This window comes from Mastigoproctus giganteus, chromosome 12 (genome assembly GCF_048544385.1).
Source record: "Mastigoproctus giganteus isolate SK-2022 chromosome 12, ASM4854438v1, whole genome shotgun sequence".
NCBI lineage: Eukaryota > Metazoa > Arthropoda > Arachnida > Uropygi > Thelyphonidae > Mastigoproctus > Mastigoproctus giganteus.
In genome coordinates this window covers 61351078-61372435 of record NC_143586.1, presented here as the reverse complement: position 1 = coordinate 61372435, position 21358 = coordinate 61351078, and the positions used below count along the sequence as shown (strand labels likewise).

At 38.4% G+C, this 21358-nt stretch overlaps 1 protein-coding gene across 3 annotated transcripts in view; it reads left to right on the top strand.

The window, feature by feature from the left end:
- LOC150077101 (uncharacterized) overlaps positions 1-21358 on the top strand; it is a 527433-nt gene that overhangs the window by 441827 nt on the left and 64248 nt on the right. For all 3 annotated transcript variants that reach the window (XM_090386534.1, XM_090386535.1, XM_090386533.1), the window contains one exon: positions 7559-9557. In XM_090386534.1, coding sequence (XP_090242660.1) covers positions 7649-9557 — 1909 coding nt within the window. In that variant the 5' untranslated portion in view covers positions 7559-7648. The remainder of the gene's footprint in view (positions 1-7558; positions 9558-21358) is intronic.

The following is a 21358-nucleotide window of genomic DNA, read 5'->3' as shown; positions in this document are numbered from 1 at the left end:
TTGCATGTGTTCTGTGGTTGACTTGCTGTTTGCTGGACGAAAAACCCGGGTTTCCGGAAGAAAAACCATACTACCTTCACCTGAGATCAACTAACTGAGCCACGTTGTGAAAAATACCCATAAAATTCCTCTCGTCAGTGATGACGGGATTTGAATTCGGGTATTTTCCACCCAGTGTGGGGGAGGACAGCAACGCTACCGTAAGGCCCTTTGTTCAAAATGAAAAGCAGCGAGTACACCATATAGTGGTTACTAACTAGGTGGCAAACCTAAGGATTTCGGGAAAGTGAACTAAAAATTGCCTACGAATCACAAGTACTGTATTATCATTCTTGCTTATTTTTTCAACTTTATCGCACTATATACGCTCCGAATTTCATCACATAACAAAAATTAGTGTTAGGGTCAGACGCCACCTGTACGCTGTGAAGAAATACATTACTACTGTAAATGCCAGAAAAGTGTTTTGTTGAATGTGCAGTGTTATGTTGTTGTGTTCTGGCGTTTGGCTGCAGGATGACTGGTGAGACCCTACGTTGCCCGCACACACACCGCTAGGAGGGGTAGCCAGGCTGTCCATTATTCTTTGGCTTGTCTTCGCCAGGGTCTCCTGAGCTTCTTGGACGGAGACAAAAGGTAGTCGGGGAAGCACAGAATGTACGCAAGAGAGGAGGGTGTAGCTAGACATACGGTGGATGTAGGCAAAGGCACCCTCCAGATAAGCAATGGAGAAATAAACTCCATCAGGCGACAGGGGGACCCCGTAGAGAAAGATAGATAAGACACACGCAGCTCTCTTGCTGTGTGTGTAAGTCTCCATTGGCGATCCAGGTAACCCGAGGGTCACTTAATCCTATCCAGGTTGAGTCTGGTAAGGGCAGTAACGTTAGGAAAGATGGTCTCGGATCAGATGTTTGGAGTGTTCCTATTCTGCATTGGTAATATGGTGTTCCGTCTGGCGAAGGATGCTTGCACGAACTTAAACTCTTAGTAGTTTTCTTCTGTGATGTATAAGTAACGGTTAAGAAGTTGGATTCATTAGTTACCAGAATGACAGGATTTGAAAAGTAAGTTTAGGATATATTTAGATTACTAAATAAGCACAATTGTCTTGTCGAATCAGTTTTATTTATATATATTATTATTATTATTATGTATTGATTTATCTAAATGTATGTAGTTTCCATAAGCAGTCCATGTCTAGCTATACAGCTAATGGGAGGTGAAGTTAGGAAAGTACTTAGGATAGCAATAGACGCTCTTGTCATCGTATTGCACTGATAATTCAGTGTTGAAGAATTTTAGGTCAAGGACAGTGAAAAGAATTTGATTGAGAAGGGGAAAAAAAAAAAAAAATACAGTAGTATGTTCTAACAGGCAATTTAGAAATAGAAGATAGAGATTTAAGGAACCTTATGAAACAGGGTTTTAAATTTTAACCCAACTATAAGAATAAAGTAAGAAAATAGTTATACTGCGGCCTATTACAATTCAGTTACAAAAACTATCCATTAAATACGAAATACCGGTCGAAGAATTCAACGGTTGGATTAGAGGTGTACCTGATGACAGCACAAATCATAAAAAACATTGAACAACCAGCAATAGCGAATTATGCAAACATAAATAGGCAAAATTAAAAATAACTACGAGCATAGATAAAACCACCAATAACTTTGCCATTATATGTAAAAAAATTCTATGCTGAGTCACTGAAAGATGAAATTACTAAAAGCAACACATACAAGAAAATCAGTAACAACATGAGAAGCACAGTGAACAAGATACTGACATTACACAAAAAATTAAAAGCAAGAATAGACAATACTAATTTACCAGATAATATTGGTCAAAGTAACTCTTGCACATGCCTCAAGCGTTCTTATCTGTTTCCAACTGGACATATTATCTAGATGTTTTGGGGGCAGAAACGTTTCAAGTGAGCGGGTAGCTAATGCCAGGGAATAGAGCCTAAAAAACTTCAAGGGTTGTGTTAGGGTAGTTAAATATACAAGAACAGTAAGTCTTAATTGTTTATATAGTAATGTTAGAAGTGTCGTCAATAAAATGAGCGAATTCGAACTGCTGGTTAAAACAAGTAACGCGGACATAATAGGGCTTACGGAGACGTGGTGCCACCCGGAAATTGGGGATGATGAGTTTCAGTACGGCTTGTATAATGTATTTAAGAAGGATAGGGTAGATACAAGGGGTGGTGGAGTAATGCTTCTTATCAGAAGCAGCCTGGGTGCAACGATAGCTTTCCCGGATTCAGACGTTTCACATGCTAGTACAGAATATGTATGGTGTGAGATAATTAGAAACAAAAAAGGTATAATTCGAGTAGGAGTAATCTACAGACCAGGTGATTGTGACGATTATGACAAAAGCCTCTACATGCAAATGGAATGGGCAAGTAAGCGTCAATGTCTTATTATGGGTGATTTCAATTTGCCTATAATTGATTGGAGTAAATGGAAAGGAAACTCGACATGGGGAACAAAATTTTTAAATCAACTAGATGACTGTCATTTGTATCAACATATCAGGGAAAGTACTAGACCTCATCATCACCCATGAATCAGATGACATAACAGGGCTGACAGTAGAGGAACCAGTAGCAGGAGGTGATCACGGAGTTCTGCGGTGGATGATGACGAGAGAGGTAGCCGTAGTAAAAGGCAAAGAAATGGGTTTTAATTTCAGAAGAGGAAATTACGATGCCTTAAGTACTACCTGGCCTCTATTAACTGGGTAGATATCACACAGAGAATTAATACAATTGAACTGTGGTATGTTTTTAAAACAATCACAGATGCCTTGAATGCGTATTTACCATAAAAAGATACTCCACGAGGAGGGTTCCAAGTTGGATGAATAATGAAGTTGCCATATTACTTGAGCAGAAAAAGGTGAAATGGAAAGGTTTACAGAGCAATAAAAATTACTGAAGACTAATAATTAACAGCTACAAGGTGATGTGTAATAGAGCCACAGAAAAGGTTCGACGGGCAAAGGCAGTTTATGAGAAATCACTAGCAAAGAAGGAGGATAAGGAATTCTTCACATATAAATGCCAAGAAGAGAAGGACAAACCAGATCGGACCTTTACCTAAGGGAAAGGGGATAGCATTAAAGACACCAGCTGCCGTTGCAGATGAACTCAGTTATTTTGCATCGATATTTACAAATGAAAAACCTTTTGTGGCGATGGGAAATTGTGGGAGCGAAGTTGAAAAATATGTAATTAATGATATTGAAATTTCGCAAGATTTTTTCATTAAATAACTTCCGAGCCTACAGGCCAGTAAGGCTCCTGGAGTTGACGGAATATACCCTATAATCTTAAGGGAGGCGGCAAGTGAGTTCATTGAGGCTGGTTATGCGAGCGTCATTGGACTCTGGGGAGATTCCCTTGGATTGGAAAAGGGCCACTGTATCTCCCACACATAAGGGTGGCTCTAAGAATGAAGTGAGAAATTATCGACCTGTCAGTGATTTCAGTGGTGGAGAAAATCATGGAGAAAATCAAGGCAATGACCAAGGGTGGAATTCAGGATCATTTGGATCGAATTGAAATTCTCAAGGATACTCAGCATGGTTTTGTGAAGGGAAAATCATGTTTAACAAATCCGGTTCGCTATTTTGAAAGGGTCACTCACAAGCTAGATTTAGGGAATAATTTCGACATTGCTGAAATCTAAATAAACAGCTTTTGGACTCAGTCCCATGTGAGCGGTTGCTTTATAAGCTGGAACGGGTTGGAATTACTGGGAAAATCCTTAGATGGATAGCAGGATGGCTTCAGGGCAGGAGGCAGAGGGTTGTGATAAATGGCTATTCCTCAGATTGGGTTGATGTAAGAAGTGGGGTTCCCCAAGGATCAGTATTAGGACCACTGTTTTCGATCTTCATAAACGACATCGATGAAGGGATAGAGGGAGTGATATCTAAATTTGCAGATGATGTTAAAATTGGTAGAGTAGTTAATGATCACTGTCAAGCTGAGCTTGAGATAGCTGCATTTTTCTGACCATTCCTGAAGTCTATGCTTTAATCCAACAAAGGGTAAGATATTACACCTGGGAAACAGTAATCCCAAAATAACTTATTCACTTGGTGGAGTTCAATTAAACCCAGTACTAGAGGAAAGGGACGTTGGTGTTACGATACGGTCAGACATGAAATTCTCTGAGCATTGTAAACAGGTTGCAAGGGAGGCCCATGGTGTCCTATCGATGATCTATCGAACTTTTGCAAGTAGAGATAGGGACGTGATAATCCCATTATATAAGGCTTATGTTAGACCACACTTGGAATACTGTGTTCAAGTATGGAGACCGCACCTAAAGAAAGACATCGAACTTCTTGAAAGGGTGCAAAGACGGGTAACTGGCCTGGTGAGATCGGCAAAAGGGCGTCCTTATGAAGAAAGACTTTGAATATGTGGGTTGCAGAGTTTGGAAACTAGACACCTTAGAGGAGATTTGATTGAGGTGTTTAAATCTCTGAGAGGCATCAGTAAAATGAATGAGGACGAAATTTTCAAGATTGTAAATGATTCTAGAACTAGGGAACATAAATACAAGTTACGGGGGGAAATGTTTAGATTGGACTGCAGGAAGTTTTATTTTAGCCAGCGAGTTATAAATTACTGGAATGATTTGCCCACATGGGTGGTAGAGGCTGACAGTTTGGGGAAATTCAAAGGTCATCTGGTTAGTACCTTCGGGTGAGGGAAGCGCATAGGATGATAGGTTTAATTTCCTTTTATTTTATTAATTTTTTTATCATTGTTTTATTCGGGTTTTTTTTTTTTTTTTTTTTTTGGCTGGTGCAGCATAAGCCATAGGCTTTCTTGCACCATGCGTCCATTACTAATACCCGCTCATTTGCTTGAAGGATGTCTTGTTTGCGTTTAAACAGGATGCTGCGGGGGTCTTCATAATGTTGAGAGGTATATACCAGATGGTTCTAGTTTTCTATTTCAGAGCACGATAATTCTACATTAACTACTTTATTTCTGCGAAATTCATTGTTACCAAATTAATCACAATGGAACTATGAAGTGACGTTAAATTAAAAACAAGTTCAGAAAATTGTTTTCATGGAGATACTTTAAATGCTATACAACGGACCGAATTATTATGACCTATAAAAAGTGCTACTTTAAATCATGCTTTAAAGATTATAAACCTACCAACGTATAACAAAACACATTTTTCCAATGTTATCTTTGTTTATAAACTTCCAGTAAATGACGATAGATGGCACCACCTAAAATAGTCTTAAATTCTCCAAATATATTTCATTTTTCGATCGATTTTCCACGTATGTAGGTTCATAACAGTCGCATCAACGATTTGCACCAGGTTGGGTGAGCTATACATTTTCAGTATAAATTACTTACGTAAATTAAAGCTTTCTTAAATGTACTCCTCCAGAACCCTTTAATAATTAAGATGCTTTTACGAGTAAATTAAATAAAAAAAGTCTTTGAGCAGAATTGAAATATGGAAAGACGACACTGGAGTCCATGACATTAAAGCAAGAATTGCAAGATAGATTCTGATAAGTAAGGTGTTGTATTCGATGACACTTTGTTATGAAATTAAAACTGTCCGCAACAGTGCTTTTTTCTGTAGATATTCAATAATCCTTCGCATATGGGCAGATCCCTTCTCGTATTAATGCATATACCGTGATGTAGATTTGTTTAATTTTTTAGAAAATTTATAGAAAAATTTTCTACCAAAGGGAACCACAGTTTTGAAGTTAATGTAAATCACATCTTTTTTATTAAAGTGTTCTAAGTCCGGCTTGTTTGATTACTTGTGTCTGAAGATTGAACACCGTACGAGGTTTCAGAACGAGTTGAAGGCTCTTAAAAAAAACTAATCCATACTTAATAAGGAAGGAAGTTATTAATAAATATAGTTAGTCTTACCCCATTGTAATAACTTTATTTATTGTAACTAGTGTTAGTTGAGCGTAACAGGTTACAATGCCGATATCGCGATAGAAACAATAATACAGTGTGATTCAAAATTCAACGTCTGTGTGGGCAGTATCATTCGGTTTATTGACTTACATTTCCTCCTCTGTGTGTGTGGGGATTATTTATATAACTTTATCTTTCATCAATCCCCACAAATAAGGAAGCAAGAAAAATTCTTCGCAGCCCTTTGGTCTGCTCGACAGGAACTGGTTGGTTACGGCTATAACAAGCTAATAACTAGATTTGTCCAAACTTTCGTTGTACCAGTGCTCTCTACGCATCGGAAAGCTGGTCCTCTGCCCCTCCAACATACCTACAGCAGTTCTTGGGGCTTGAGTATTGGCTTTACGATCCCTCTATGGCTATACTACGTTCGCTGCATGGATTGATCCCTTGGATCAATCCATGCAGCTGCAGCGAACTCTTACCCTCTCTCCAAGAGGAACTCTTTCGGGTAGACTAGATGCTCTCAACATTGATAGTCTATCCTTGGGCAGGATGATGAGAGGAATAACTAACCACAAAACATCCATGATCCGACCTGCCCTCAACCAAATCAGCTCGCTCAGGCATAGCAAACACGACTGCACTCCTGGACGACTTAAATATAAACCCTGATGCGATCTGCGATGACAAGGCCTGTAGATCAAACGTTTTTGCTGATACTTATGCAATCTGCTAATTTAAGACCTTTCAATTCTCCGTGGGCTTCGGTTTTTGAGGATGACCTGCGCTCTTTCTCCTGTTCCGGAGAACCTCCTAGAATTTGCCGGCAGCCCTGCAGCTTGTTGTTATTTGGTTTTTAGGAGCATTAGCAACTAAGGCTATATTGCTCCGGGGTATGTGGTGGTCATTCCCTGACCTTTCCGCATCCTCCATATTTGGTGATCACGGGCTCGAACCCTGGTTTAACCAAGAATCGTGTGCTATGCACTGCTGCTCCTGCCCATCTGGCTATGGAGGCGCCAGCCCTGCAGCCTTCTTTGAGGGACGCTGAATGTATTAAGAGCATTTATCTTGAACATATTCTCTCTTAGTCTGCTGTAATTAATGTTTATATAATTTTAATCTGTTATAGTTGTGTTTACCCTCCTAGCAGAAGTTTGCTGTCTAGGGATGGATGTAGCATTTCCTTTACCTAAATAAATAATCCGGCCATTTCCAAATTATAATCTGGGGATCTTGGGGTTGGGGATACGGGTTTTCATTACTACGTGTCTTGCTGTTTTGATTAAAAAAAAAACCCGATAAGGATTAATTTCTGTAGGTGTAACACGTAACTGATGTCGAAGTATACAGTAATGCCATATGGTTTAGTAAAAATTGCACATGCTTACCAAAATGAGAACTTTCATTTTGCTTTTACGTGAATTTTTGACTCACCCTGTGTTGGTTCAAATATATAATAGTTAGGAATAATTAACTTATGTAAAAATCTGTTCCGAGATTAACGTGCCTTACAAATTTTGAAAAAGTGCTTATTGTTCTCTATTATGCTAGAATACATTTATATTACTTTAGATTTTTAACGTCGATACTGATGTGTTTTATTTTCTGCAGGTAAGCAGGATTGAACCCCAGCTAGATGAATTCCATAGGTGTGTGTTGGAGCTTCGCATTTTGGATCTTATTTGTTGGTGAGAGTGCACAATGAAGATCGGAAAGATATTGAACCAGTCCCTCCAGCAGGAGAAGAAAGTGCAGTCAATTCGCAAGGAGAAGCATACCAAACCACATAAGATCGTTGTAGACTTATTAAAAAGTGGAAAACTTAAGAAAATCATTCACAAACCTAAAAAGAAGAATGAAGTGAAAAAGGTCAAAGGGAATAAGGACTTAAAAATTAAACGACCGAAGCACGATAAAAGTTCACCCAAAAAAGCCTTACTTAAGAAAGAAAAGAAGCATGACAATCTTCGAAAGTTGGTTACCAAACAAGAAGAACGAGTCAAAAAGAAAAAGAAACAACACAAACCACCTTCTGATCAAACCATTATCAACACTTCCAAAAGAAAAAGAAAAGGTAGTTTGCCTGATAAGAACGCTGGTCCTCCGAAGAAAAAGTGCAAAATCCAAAAGAAAGATGTTGTTCCTGTGGATGAAACAGAAGTACTAGTTAATTCTTCGAAACTCATTTCGCTGTTGAGCTCAGACTGTTCCGTTAACCCTACAACACCCGCGCTGCCACCCCCACAACCACAATCTCCTATCAGCGTAAATCGTGAGCCGAACACGAATCCCCCAGACAAAGAGCTCTCCACTCCAAAGAAGAAATCGCCCAACAAAAACGATTCTCATCTACCTTCACACAGATTACAGGGATTGGACAAAGTAAGGAAACCTCTGAAAGATGGCGATAAGGCTCTAAAAGAAAAACGCCGTGCTGTTTCTGATGGAAAACAACCACCGGATGCCACAGTTAATAACGGTCTGCCCAACGCAGAATCTTCCCCTCGAAGGTCATCTAGTGGACAGCGTATGGCCCGACTGGATGCTTTAGCCAGGATGTATGTTCTGTGCTCTCCACAAAAGCGAAGTCCAAACCAGGAGAACAATGCAAGCATGTCTGGCGAGGTGGACGAGAAGGATTTGGTCGTTTCAGTACCAGAGAAACCCGTGCAGGAGAAGACAGTGAAAGAACACACAATTCCCGCCGCAAATTGTGTGAAGACCGAAAAGAAGAGAGAGAATAAGGACTCTAAGGGAAGTGAGGAGAAAAGAAAATTAGTTAAAACGCCGACAGGAAAAGGTTTAAGTTCCTTGAACATCAAAGTGAAGCCAAAGATAGGACAGAAAGGTCAAATCTTGGCGAAGGAGAAAAGTGGACAATCAGTACGGACGAAACTAGTTCCTAAAGTGAAGCACACAAGTTCCAAGAAGGACAAGTCTAAGGGCGAATCAAAGGATAAAGTTAAAAAGAAAAAAATCGTACCAAATGCTAGTTTGGTATCAAAATGTCCAAAGGTAGTTAAAAAAGTCGCGAAGCCCAAAGGAGATAAGAAACAAATGAAGGTTCACAAAACTTTCAGGGTGAAGCAAACGTGTACATTCAAGTCGGTGACAGTGAACAGCAAAACCGTGAAAGACTCCAATGCAAACAAACGAGCGGTGACGCAATACACAAAAGTGAAGAAGGCCACCACCACTAACTCTGGTGAGGGCTCAGTGCACATAGTCAACAAGGAGGTACGTAAAGAACAGCGAAGCAACAAGGATCAATCTACCAAGAAATTGCAGCACGGCAACGGTCCATCAAGCAACAAGCACCAATACTGTGTAGAACCCCAGGGTAGCTATCCCCCCATGGAAAAGTTGCCGTCCCCTTCCACACACGTTATTGATTCCCTTGTGCAGGAGGGACAGGAGTGTTGCAGCTATTTATCTCATTCCCCAGTAATCCCCGTGGCGCATGCCCAGTCGTGCGCACTAAACCACGGATTACACCGAGTGAACATGTCGCTAGTCAGTGTCGGATCTCAGACTAGTCACTACGATAATGCCTTTCCTGTGTCGCGGTTTGGTCCTCAACAGACTGTGCTCTACCCGTCCGGCGATTATGGTAAGTAAGAAAAAAAGTTTGTGTACAATACTTTTTTAAAATTAGGAATGCTCTAACTTGAGTGGTTTTGAAAAATTTCCTCCCTCTCCTAATTAGTGTTGCAACAGGCCTACAGAAGAGGTCTATTCCACTGGTGTGCAGTAAATTGAAATGTTTCAGTACAATTTCTTTAAAAGCAAATAAACAGGGCGTAAACTATAAGAAAATTTGGATCACTAACGAGAAAAAGTAGTGCACCACGGAGCTAATCCATTAGGGTTCTATATAGAACCCTTTTTGTTTTTGGCAAATGCATGTACTTATTGCTTGCTAAAGGTAAGACGAAGTAAAAATAGTCAGTTTTATTATTGATGTCATGTAAATTGACAATGTATCTCTATTGGGTGTTACTCTGACTTCTAATCTCTCTGGGCATAAGCACATTACAAATACCCCTTCCTTTTCATCTAAAAAAGGCTTCTTTCTCCCCGGCGTTACTTTTCTTCCAAACAGCTGTTCACTCTGTACAAATCCCAGATCCGCCCTACCATGGAATATTGTTCCCAAATCTGGGGCGATGCTCCAAAAACCTCTCAGGCTACTATATTCCATTCAAACGAGGGCAGTATGCAGCTATCTTCGCTGTCTGAAAAGGGAAGTTGCCAAGATTCTCAATATAGAAGAACGTCAGAAGTACCTGGAGCATGAATACAGAATACTTATGTTAAAGATCTGGGAACTTAAGCTTCTAGCTTATGGAATTCCAGTGTCTAACAAATATTGGGATTCGTGCGAAGAAGTTGACCTTACGTAAATGGCATCTAATCTAGAAAAGCTATTGGTGAAAATCTCGGCACCAGAACGAATTCCAGGCAGCAGGGAACGGATGACTATCGTAATTAAAGAAGAAACGCTGTACCATACCGGCTCAGACTTCGTCTCGGGTATTAACGCCACTGAGGGTCCGTTATATTATGACTTAACAACGGGTGGCGCCCCATTTCCCACACTTCGCCGAATCGTTTTTTTATAAGTCTACGTGCTGAACAGACGCTGTAGACCACCGTATTGGCAGATGACTGCTCCATTTGGGGGATGACTGAAGTTCAAACATTTGAATAAAATAGAACTTTCCATTCAAGTAATTGCAAGCCACTAGCAATAAGAGAACTGGATTTCTTTCCCAGTATTGGACTCATGGTGCTCTTAGAGTCATTTGATCTTTCCATCGGTATGAATATGCCTAACTTTTGATCCATTCTGTATTCTTGGAGACCTGAAAACTGTAGAAAGACAAGGTAATCCTTAGTTCCCGAGAGCCTAACTGGAACTGCTCAAGTCCAACCCTAGACGTTGTGATACTTTATTAAAACAGTATTGTTTAGGTTAGGTCATAAAAGTTCCAAGACTAGGGCGAATGGATACACCGTCCATATAAATAAAAAGTGAAACTCTTAAATATGATAAATTCAAACAAAAGTTTGAACTTTAATTAAATAAACATTACTTTATTCTGATTCTTTTAACGTTTGTTCAGTTAACGTTACAATGCAGTCATCGACATCTATTAGTCGTCAGTCAACAGAATTAAACATATCAGAACGAACTGTACACCATATACTGCATATCGATTAAAGTTCCATCTGTATAAAATGCAAATAAATAAATTTTTCTGTTATACTCCGGGACGAACAAATGGTCAGGAGTTCACAAGGTAGATAGAATACAAGAAACAGCACCGTATTTAGCAATCACGGGCTTGAATCCCGGTCACTCAAGGCACGTGTACTTATGCGCCTGACCACTTGGCTACGGCGGCCGTCTTGAAATGGTTCAACGTTGTTCGTGATTTGGATACACATTTGAATTTCTATAATCTGTTCCTACAGAAGGTGAACAGTGATTCAAACTTAATCGTTTATTAACCGAAAATCCAAATCACCTTCATGAACTACCACTTTACAGCAAAGAGGTTACCGTTTGGTGTGAGGCCTGCTTTCAGCATCGTACGTCCATACTTTTATGAAACTGCTAATGGTTCCTGTCATAGTAACTTCATCCCTATATGTGAACTTGCTGCAAGAATTCATAAGAGATTTTCACGAAAAAAGGAGTCGATTTCCAAAATGTCCTGTTGATGTCGCCAGATATTACCATGGACACTTTAAAGGAAATGTTTCCAAAAGGAGATATGTGATTTGGAAACAATTTGGTCTAAATCTAATGTAAACCATCCACGGATACTTGAGCAATTGAAACAAAATATTCGTGACGAAATTGAAAAGAATGCCACCAAAAACAGAGCAATGAACAATGTTAGAATGAGAGTAGAGGATTAATATTCGCAACGGTAGCGTCCATTTATGGGACATCATTTTCACACTGAGGAGTGTAACATACTTGTGTGTATCATTAAACTCTGTCTAAACTATAAGATTTCTTGAAAGACTGCTTACAAACCACAACCTTGGCATGCCTAGAGTCTAATAAATTTAATTAGAAGAGAGGTTTTCTATATTGTTATAATTTTGCATGTAATTTCTTTTTTCGAATAGCCTAAATTGAAATGATGGTGACCATATCAAAACTTAAACTGCGTCTATGAATACTTTTCTCCAAACAGCTTCTGCAATATATTTTTTGAGATAATTAATTTAAATTTTTCGAACGGATCTGTAGCCCAGTGGTCAGGAGCACGCGTTCCTTGAGTGGACCGGGGTTCAAGTCCGTGACTACTAAATACGATAAATATTTGTATTGACGATTTATTGTAAACTACTGACTTGGTTGTGCTGGAGTATAAACAGAAAATTTATTTATTTATTAATGCCTACATTATGTAGGCTGTTTGTTAGTGATGTTCTTATCTGGTATACTTTCTTTATCAAATATTGCTTTTTGTCTTTGCCTCTATACGAGTATTTGTCTATGTTTTGCTTCCAAAACAGACATACTTTATGAACATAGTTCGTTAATGGTCATCAGTGCTAAATGAGCGGGCGTGAATGATATTTCTCCCATGTGTGTAAAAATATCATGGTCAAAAGGAGACTTAATGCCCATAAAATAGGTAGGGGGTTCAAGTATCCCTACTGCTACAATTGGTAATACCTTCGCAGCTGCAGATCTTCCGCATGTGAAGTCGTTCTTTCAACATCCACAGTACTGTCACTAGAACAACTGAACAGCGAATTCTCCACTGATAATACCATTGAGGATGCAGTAAGGGTTCAGTGAAATTACTAGTTTGAGGCTTTACGGAAGTCGGCACAAGATAGGCTCGGGTCAGTGGCATGGGAGAAAATTATATATGCATCCTCTCTGAGAGCGCTTGTAAGGAACTGTTACTAAACCTTAAACGCCGAAAAGGGACGTTTAATACAAGCAAAATCTTTCGGCAATCTAAGACCATATGGAAAAACATTTTCAATTGCTATAAAGGGCACATCAGGGTTGTCAAAAGCAATAAAGTAAATAATTTATATGTACAATGATGCTAGGAGTACTGTGAACAAATTTAGTGAGTTTGAGCTTTTGCTGAGGTCAAATAATACTGATGTGGTTGGGTTTACTGAGATGTAGTACCACTCTGAAATAAGAGATGATGAATTTCACTTCGATGAATACTTGCGTGTTAAAGAAAACCAGGAAAGGACGGAGGAATGATTTTTCTGATAAAACACTCTAAAGGTAACAGTCTTCCCTGTGTGAGGGAATGGGGATGTTGAGTCAGTGTGGTGTGAAATGACTTGCAGTAAAGGGAAAATGATAGGTGGTATATTATAGGCCACACGAGTCTGGGAGTATGACTGGAATAGGTAGATAGGCCACACGAGTCTGGGAGTATGACTGGAATAGGTAGACTGGAAATACACCATATAGAAAAATATTTTTGAACAAACTTAAGATTTTTTTTTTTTTTTTTTTGCTCCAAAAAAGGTCGTAACGTGTGCAATAAATAATTAAAAAAAAAAAATAGAAAAATTTTTGTCAAATTCACATCTATCGTTCTCCCAATTCTAGTTTAATCGTCTAACTTTCCTAACAGTGAGGTAACTTTTCCTTGTTGATTTAAAGTTTCAATGAAAGAAAGTCAGAATTCCAGGTGATTAATAATGTTCACAACTGCGGCTGGCTTCCTTTTACAGTTACACTGGTCGAGATGCTGACGCTTGTGTGATCACTAATGACTTTAACACAGCTTGTTTATTTACTTACCAGAATACCAAACAATCCTAAACACACTATCTTTTCCTCGCCAACAACCATCCAAACAATATGGTTAATATTAGTGGGGAACTGAGATCACACTTTGCGATTCTCTTCTTAAAATGGGGCTTCTCTCATATGGCCATTCTCAGCCTCGTGTCCTTTAGCATTACAATAATGCGAAATGGGATGATCTGCATGATTTCTATTCCTATTTTCCTTGGTTGGATTACTGTTTTAAATTTTCCGATGTTCGTTCTGATCGTGTAAGTGAAATTATTCTTGTAGGAATGGAACCCTTTATTACGCATTGCGCTCTTCATCTGATGCTTTGGGCTAAGACCACTCAAGATAAGATTATAGCATATTGCAATTGGCGTGTATCTAAATCTCCATCTTTTTTTTTTTAATCTTCAATTAAGGTTCGCAACAATTATAAAACAATTATTAATTAATCCAAACTCGATTTTGAACATGCTAAGAGCAGAAAACTTTATTCTTATCCAAATAGTAGTCGAGTATTCTGGTCTCTTGCCAAAGCTATTTCAGCAAATTCTGTCCACTCTTTACTGCCGCCTCTTAATACTGTTGCATTGGGAGCTAAACGATACAGCAGACTTATTAGCATCGTTCTTTTTTTTATTTTTTTTTATCCTGTATCTGTGATGTTGATAAATCACCTCCTACCAACCCAATACCTCCCGATAGAAAGATGTTAGAAACTTACACAATCCTGAAGCCACAAAAGCTCCAGATCATGATGATATTTTTATGAGCTTTCTTATTCAACCACTATATTTCCTTTTACTTAGAAATTTGATCATATTCAACCAGTTCCTAAGAAGAGTGACAAATACCTCCCTTCCAATCGCTCACTTCTACTCTTTCCAAAATAATGAAGAATTCAGTCAACCCAAACTATCTGGAAACATTCTCCGATTAATTTTGTCAGTATGAATTTAATCAGTGTTGATCTTCTTGTGACATATCAGCTTACGTTATACATCTTTGGACAAATTTGACAGAAGTGGTTGGCAAAACCCAAACAGTTGCTATTTCACATTTAAGTTTTTCCATATCCACCTATTTGACTGCCGACTGTTTTTTTTGCAATTGAGTATTCAGTTCTCTTGAACGCTGAGTGTAGATGGTTCTCTCTGCTGTTTCTCCATTAATGCTTGTATTCTCCAAGGTTCAATTCGTTCTGTCACTCTTTTCCTCTTTGTATATTAATGACCTTTCACTCACTGAAAATCCTATTCATAGTTTTGCTAATGATAGCACGCTACATTTTACCTTCCAATTTGCGAAAACTTGTCCTGCGCAAACAACTTCAACTTCTCGAATATCCACCACCAATCATTTAAGTGCAGATTTCCAGGTAATTCTCCAATTGGTCAAAGAAAACATAGAACTTAATTTCAGTTCTTATAAAACTCCTTCCTATTTCTCACAAAAGTCCACTGCTGATGCTGACATGCTCGGTCTCGATGAATCTAAGATTTCTATAAAAGAACATCATATATTATTACGGATTACTTAGACAACGTCTCTCTTGGCATAAGCACATCACAAATAGAGGTTTTTGCTCTCTGCGTAATTTTTCTTCTGAAAAAACAATCCACTCTGTACAAATCTGAAATCCTTCCTATCGTGGAATATTGTTCTCACATCGGGGTGGTGCCGCCAAAACCTCTCAGGACTCTAGGCTGTTCAAATGAGAGCAGGCAGCCCGTCTCTTACAAATTTCTCCATTATCTGCCTCACAGATGTTCAGTTCCAACTTAATACCTTTTCTATAGATGCTTCCATGGGTAGTGGGATCTGCATTAGCATTTGTAATTCCTTCACTCCTTTCCAAACCAGTTCGAACACGGACCGCAATCAGCCAGCATCCATTCTCTCTCCAACTCTAAACTCATAGAACCATCTTTTTCTCTTCATTTATCCTTTCTACTTTCTCTGGAAAAAAAAAAAATCTTGCTTCACATGTGTTTCTGAAAATTACAATCTACAGAAATACAAGTTTAATGTCAACAAGTGTATTTTATCCTTTCAGCCGCCGACCTATTCATTGTATTGTACTGCAGTTGTGCTAAGTGCTCTAGATTCTAACATCTTTCGTGTTTGGGGGTCTCATTTAAAGAATAATAATATACACACAGTAATTTAACAATATCGGGTCTTTTCAAAAGATCCCCTGTTGTTAATTACAGATTTACTATGAACTTCGATTGTTTGTGTATCTTAGAAAAGAAGCCAAGAGAAGGGCGACAAATCACTCAAAGGGTTCACTTCAATAAATCTAAAGAGATTAGTATCATAAGTTCATTATGTCCAGATATACTGTGAGTTTAAGAGAAATTGCAATAAACTAGATGTGGGAGGAGTAATTGCATCGTACAGCAAATTTTTGATTTCTCCAAAGTTAACTGCTGCTTAGAATAAAAATAATGCCGAGAGCAAAAAAGAGGGTTTTTTTTTTTTTTTTCATGCACTGGAAGCAATAAAGGCTAGAAGTCATGGTAAATCCCTGCAAAGAAATTAATTCGTCTAGTGCAACTTCTTTAGTTTCACCAACTTTTCCAAACAATTTCACCAAAATTTTTCCATGGAATTTAAGTATAGCCAGTAAATCGACGATTACAGAATCTACAAAAGCTGATCTTTAATCGTATGTAGGTTTAGAGGTAGCTCAAGAACTGGTGGTGGATTATGCTATTATCTTAAAATGAGTTGAGGTAAGAGCGTTTGTTACCTCACTTAAGAATTGCTTGATATTGGCAATTATAGATCTTTTTACCTTTTGTGTGGAAATGCAGAAGGGAAAAGACTAGTTGGACTGAATATAAGGCGACAGAATTTAAATAACAAACTGCGGTTCCATTTCATTTAGTCTCAAATTCAGTTTGATAGAGAAATCGTGCTCTAGAAAACTTATGTAATTATTATTTTTCTATCCCTGCCCATCTCTTGGAAAAAAGTCTGAGTCCATTTCCCAATTGCGAGCTAAACTGGCTGCAATCCATGCAGCAGAATTCAAGTTAATCCTTTTTACTCCCGTAATCAGACCGCTTTTAATAAGAAACATTATATAAATTAACCACAAGCGCGCCTCTTACCTTGCTGTCACAAGATCAAAACTTCTTGATTATCAGTCTGCCAAACTCAACGTTAGAGTTCATAACGTTAGCACCACTAATGTTCGTTTAGCAAGCGAATTTGCATTTTATTTAGTGAAAATTAATTACAAGCCACCCATTATGATTCAATCAATTCGGTTCAGATGTTTTCTGTAAACAAAGGATAGAATTTTATGCAAAAATGGCATTTTAAATTACCTTTAATAATTATTAATTCTTTTGGTAGCCAACGAAAGCTTAAGTTATTAAAATAGCTGCCATTAAAAGAATTCTACTTTCACGTAATCATCTTTCGTTTAAAAGACCAAGCTGTAGCGTAAACAGGGGAGGCGCTGCAGTATATCTTGTCTCGTGACTTCCTGTCGAGCATTACGTTCTCGCTTTGCAGTGGGTAAGTGAACAAAAGTCGAAAAAAAATTAATTTAGTGCACAATGAACGATGCTTTCGATTCTAAGCTGCATGTAGACTTTGTACAATCTTAATATAAAGGGGGGGGGAAGATAATTTATTCTGCTTTATTCGTGGGAATACTCGCTTGATTCTGCTCAGATGTGCAAGATCGATCGATTCTGATGATGTACGTATTTTCTTTTGCCATTTGTATTTATGTATTTGCGAAAAATGTTAAATACGGGTTGCATTTAAGATCAGGAATCGGTTTTAAATACGAATTTAATTGCAAATAAAGAGAAGGTTAATTATACTGCGTATCTTAACATTGATAAGAATTCTTTCCCGCCGTCACACTTTCCTCTTCGTTTCTTCTTCATTCAAGTATGTACACTACAGGGATGTGCTACATTGCAGAGATAATTATAAAGTGTTTATACGATTACACTGTGCTGTCCAAGGTTATTCGAACACCCTACAAGTTACACAGCGACTGGAGTTGGTCTTAATTCATTTCTGCTTCGGTGAACTATCGAGTTTTTGCTGAATTTGCGGTTTTTTCATTTATTTGTGACCTAAATTTTAATTCGTCTTTTAGTTTTAATCTTTGCTGATCCCTCCGAGTTCATTACTTAATTGGAACAAATATATCTTCGGAATACTCGCTTGATTTAAACAGTTCTTATTAGCGGGGCTTTTTGGTGCCCAAATCCAGCCTTTAGGTAGACATTCTTTCTGTAATGATATCAACGTAGGTTACCTTATTTTTATATTTAACTAAGTATTTAAAAAATTACTGCTTAATATTTACAGAGAGTTTCTTTCTGTAATTTTGGAAAATGTTAATTTGCAAATAAGATTCTTTTAAAACTTTAGTGTACTAAACTATATATCCATTGCCAGCCACAATTCTCATGTGAGTTACGTCCTTTTTTTTTGCTTACACTCGTTGTGACATGTATGCCGAGCTTTCGCTACTTGGAGTATTTTGTGCAAGATGTCGGGATGGTGATGAACTTAATTCAAAACCTTAAGTGCGATTGAATCTCTGAAGAAGCGAGACAAAGTTATGACCTGAAGAAAATTGAATCTAGAAACTAGATCGCGATAAATCTGAGAAAGACGTAATACAGAACCAGAGAGTATGCCTACCGGGTGCAAAAACCATGATGTAATAAATATTTCTAGGTGAGGATAAATACTTACTGACCGCTTCCTTGTATATTACCATGCACCCACTACTACCGTTACCAGCAAATAAATTGAGTTAGGGATTTGAAAATTGGCTGGCAATTTCCTTCTTTGCTATGTAGCTACCTTCTAAAGCTGCACGTTTTTCCCATCTGTGGGAAGTTCTTTTGGGCTTCAATAGGTTTTCTGGTTACTTTTAGCAGAAAACCGGGCTTCCACTTTATTAATTACTTCCTGATAAGTCTGAAATCTGCTGCCCTATAACTGTTTCTTCATTTGAAAGAAGAGGAAGACGTCTAAAGGTGAGTGATCAGGGAATTAAGGCAGGTGCTACAGATTTTCAAAGCCACACCTGATTGCAAAGTCCACTTGGAGCCATGTGAGCAAGAGCGCCTGTTGGCTGGGAGGCGAACACCTTTGGTTAGTTTCTCGTCTCTTCAACTTGATAGCCTCCGTTATCTTTTCCAAATTTCTATTGCCTTTTTGGGAGCTAATCTGTAAGGATGATACCTTATTAGAGGATCCGAAAAGATTGACAACGTATCCTTATTGGTAGCCAGTTGAACCTTGGCTTTTGGGGGGGGGGTCGCTATATGCTGTTCCAAACAATGGGATATATCTTAAAAATTTATCCTCGATACAACAAATGTAATCATATCAGTAACGAAGTTCCATAAACGTGAAATGCCAAGATGGATGGCAGTTGAGTTTAAAAGTATAATTGAGAAAGAGAAAAATCTGTTTCTCTTGCTCAAGTTCTTTCAGACAGTTGGGCAATTCCAATATTTGTGAGAATTAAAGAGAACGTGTAACAAAACATTTGATGGGCAAGAGAGTTTGTTACATGTTCTCTTATGATTGCTAATACAAATTATAAGAAATTATGATTTGCTAGTGCTTTCTCCTGATTACGAGAAAGCTCTAGCAAAACAATATTTACAGTTGAAAGCAAGCTGCAATGTGAAGGAGTCTTATTGCTGTAAATTAAGTGAATGATTTTGGAGAAGCTTTTTCTAGAAAAGCTACTGAGGCAAGGCTCTGGGGAAGGAATCATAATTAAAAAGGCTGTATATGAGTGTATCAAACGGTTGAATGTTAACGAGAGCCTCATTAGACTCAGAGAAGATCCTTTGGACTGGGGAAGTACTAATGGCTCCAGATCCACAAAGATAGTGTTAAAGAGGAGTTGGGTAACTATAGGCCAGTGACGATCTTGGAGTGTATTGCTAAAAAAAAAAGGTACGATTTCATGTTTATCTCAATAAGAATGGCACCTTGAATAGATCCCAGAATTGATTCGTTAGAGAGGTCGTGCCTGCGCAATCTGGTAAATTGCTATGATGTAAGTCATTAAATAGTTGAATGCAGATAAAAATTGACATTATGTATCTAGACTTTACTAAAGCTTTTGGTAAGATCCACATGGAGGACTGTTATATAAGCCGTAAGAATTTGGAGTTACTAGTTTGTTATTTGGTTATTAGGAGCATTAGCAACTAAGGCCATATTGCTCCGGGGATATGCGGTGGTCATTCTCTGACCTTTCCGCATCCTCCGTATTTGGTGGTCACGGGAGTTACTAGTAAGACCTAGGCTGGGTCGCAGACTAGCTAAAAGACAAAGCTGTCATGAATGGTCAGTCTCTCAGAATGGACCAGTGTAGAGGGTGAAGTACCTTAGGAATGTGTTGAGTTCCCTTCCATTGGAGACCCTCCTCAAAGTTTGCTGAAGACTTGAAGTTGCGAAGTGTGGTTAACAATTCGAGGTGGGCAACATTGCTATTTTTTTCGACTATATGTAACCGATCCAAGTCTCTTTTAAAGCAAAAAGCTTATTGCTTCTAAATGACATTATGCATTTGAGGGACACATGTTGGAGTCAGGCATAAGCGAGGGTGTGATGAGGTAAAAGTGGTTCAAGACTTTCGAAAAAGACTTGGGTATCCCGATTTAATTCGGCATTGAATTTTACATGTAGGGTAAATATTCGGCTAGGATGGCACATGAAGATCTTTTGTCCTTGGTTTATAGAACATTTACTATAGAGAGGAGTCATTCCTCAATACAAGAGATCGTCGCATTTGGAATACGGTATTGCATTCAGATCTGAGGAGGTTCAAAAAATGGCAACCAGATCGCTAATAAATAGATACACATACGAGAACGGCTTAGGTGTGGACTTAAGTCGCTCCTTAGATGTTCACTTTTCAAACTTGATTGTTCTATTATAAAGGCACTGAACGAGGTAGAGTAAAATGAATGAGGAAGGTCTGTTCTCTTTTGTAGGCGAAATAAAAAAACAAAACCCATAACAGGGGCACAAAACTTCAGAAGATTGGAATCTCTTGAAGTTCGCCTATGGGCAGCGGTTTATTGACAAGACAGCAACAGTCTAGCTGAGTTTTCAACGCGAGATTGATATTTCCAGTCCTACGTTACCACGTAGGACTGGAAATAGTATTACAAAGCCAAATAATGCAAGTAAGCGGACTTTCTGAATCAAATTAGCACAGAATATTCATACTAACACCATTCAAGCGTGTTCATTAGAGGAATGTACTGTGTCGCAAAGTTACTATACTGTTCGTACAGTTACACTAATCTGCCAATAGTATTCGGACACCCTCCCTGCAAGTTGTATATTACACATAAGAGACTGATTTTTACTGCTGAACTACCTCAATATGGCTAGGAATACTACACAAATGAGCCATATCTTTTTTTTTTTTTTTTTTTTTATTTTGAAATGCGGTCCGAACCAAACTATGGTAACACTGCATTGTATAATGTGTAGTTATCGTACAGATAAAGGCCAATCGGTGTAGTGGTCTTCATGCTATTGTAGTGTAATGTCGTGCGACTGTGACAAATGCGACGTAATGAAGTAGT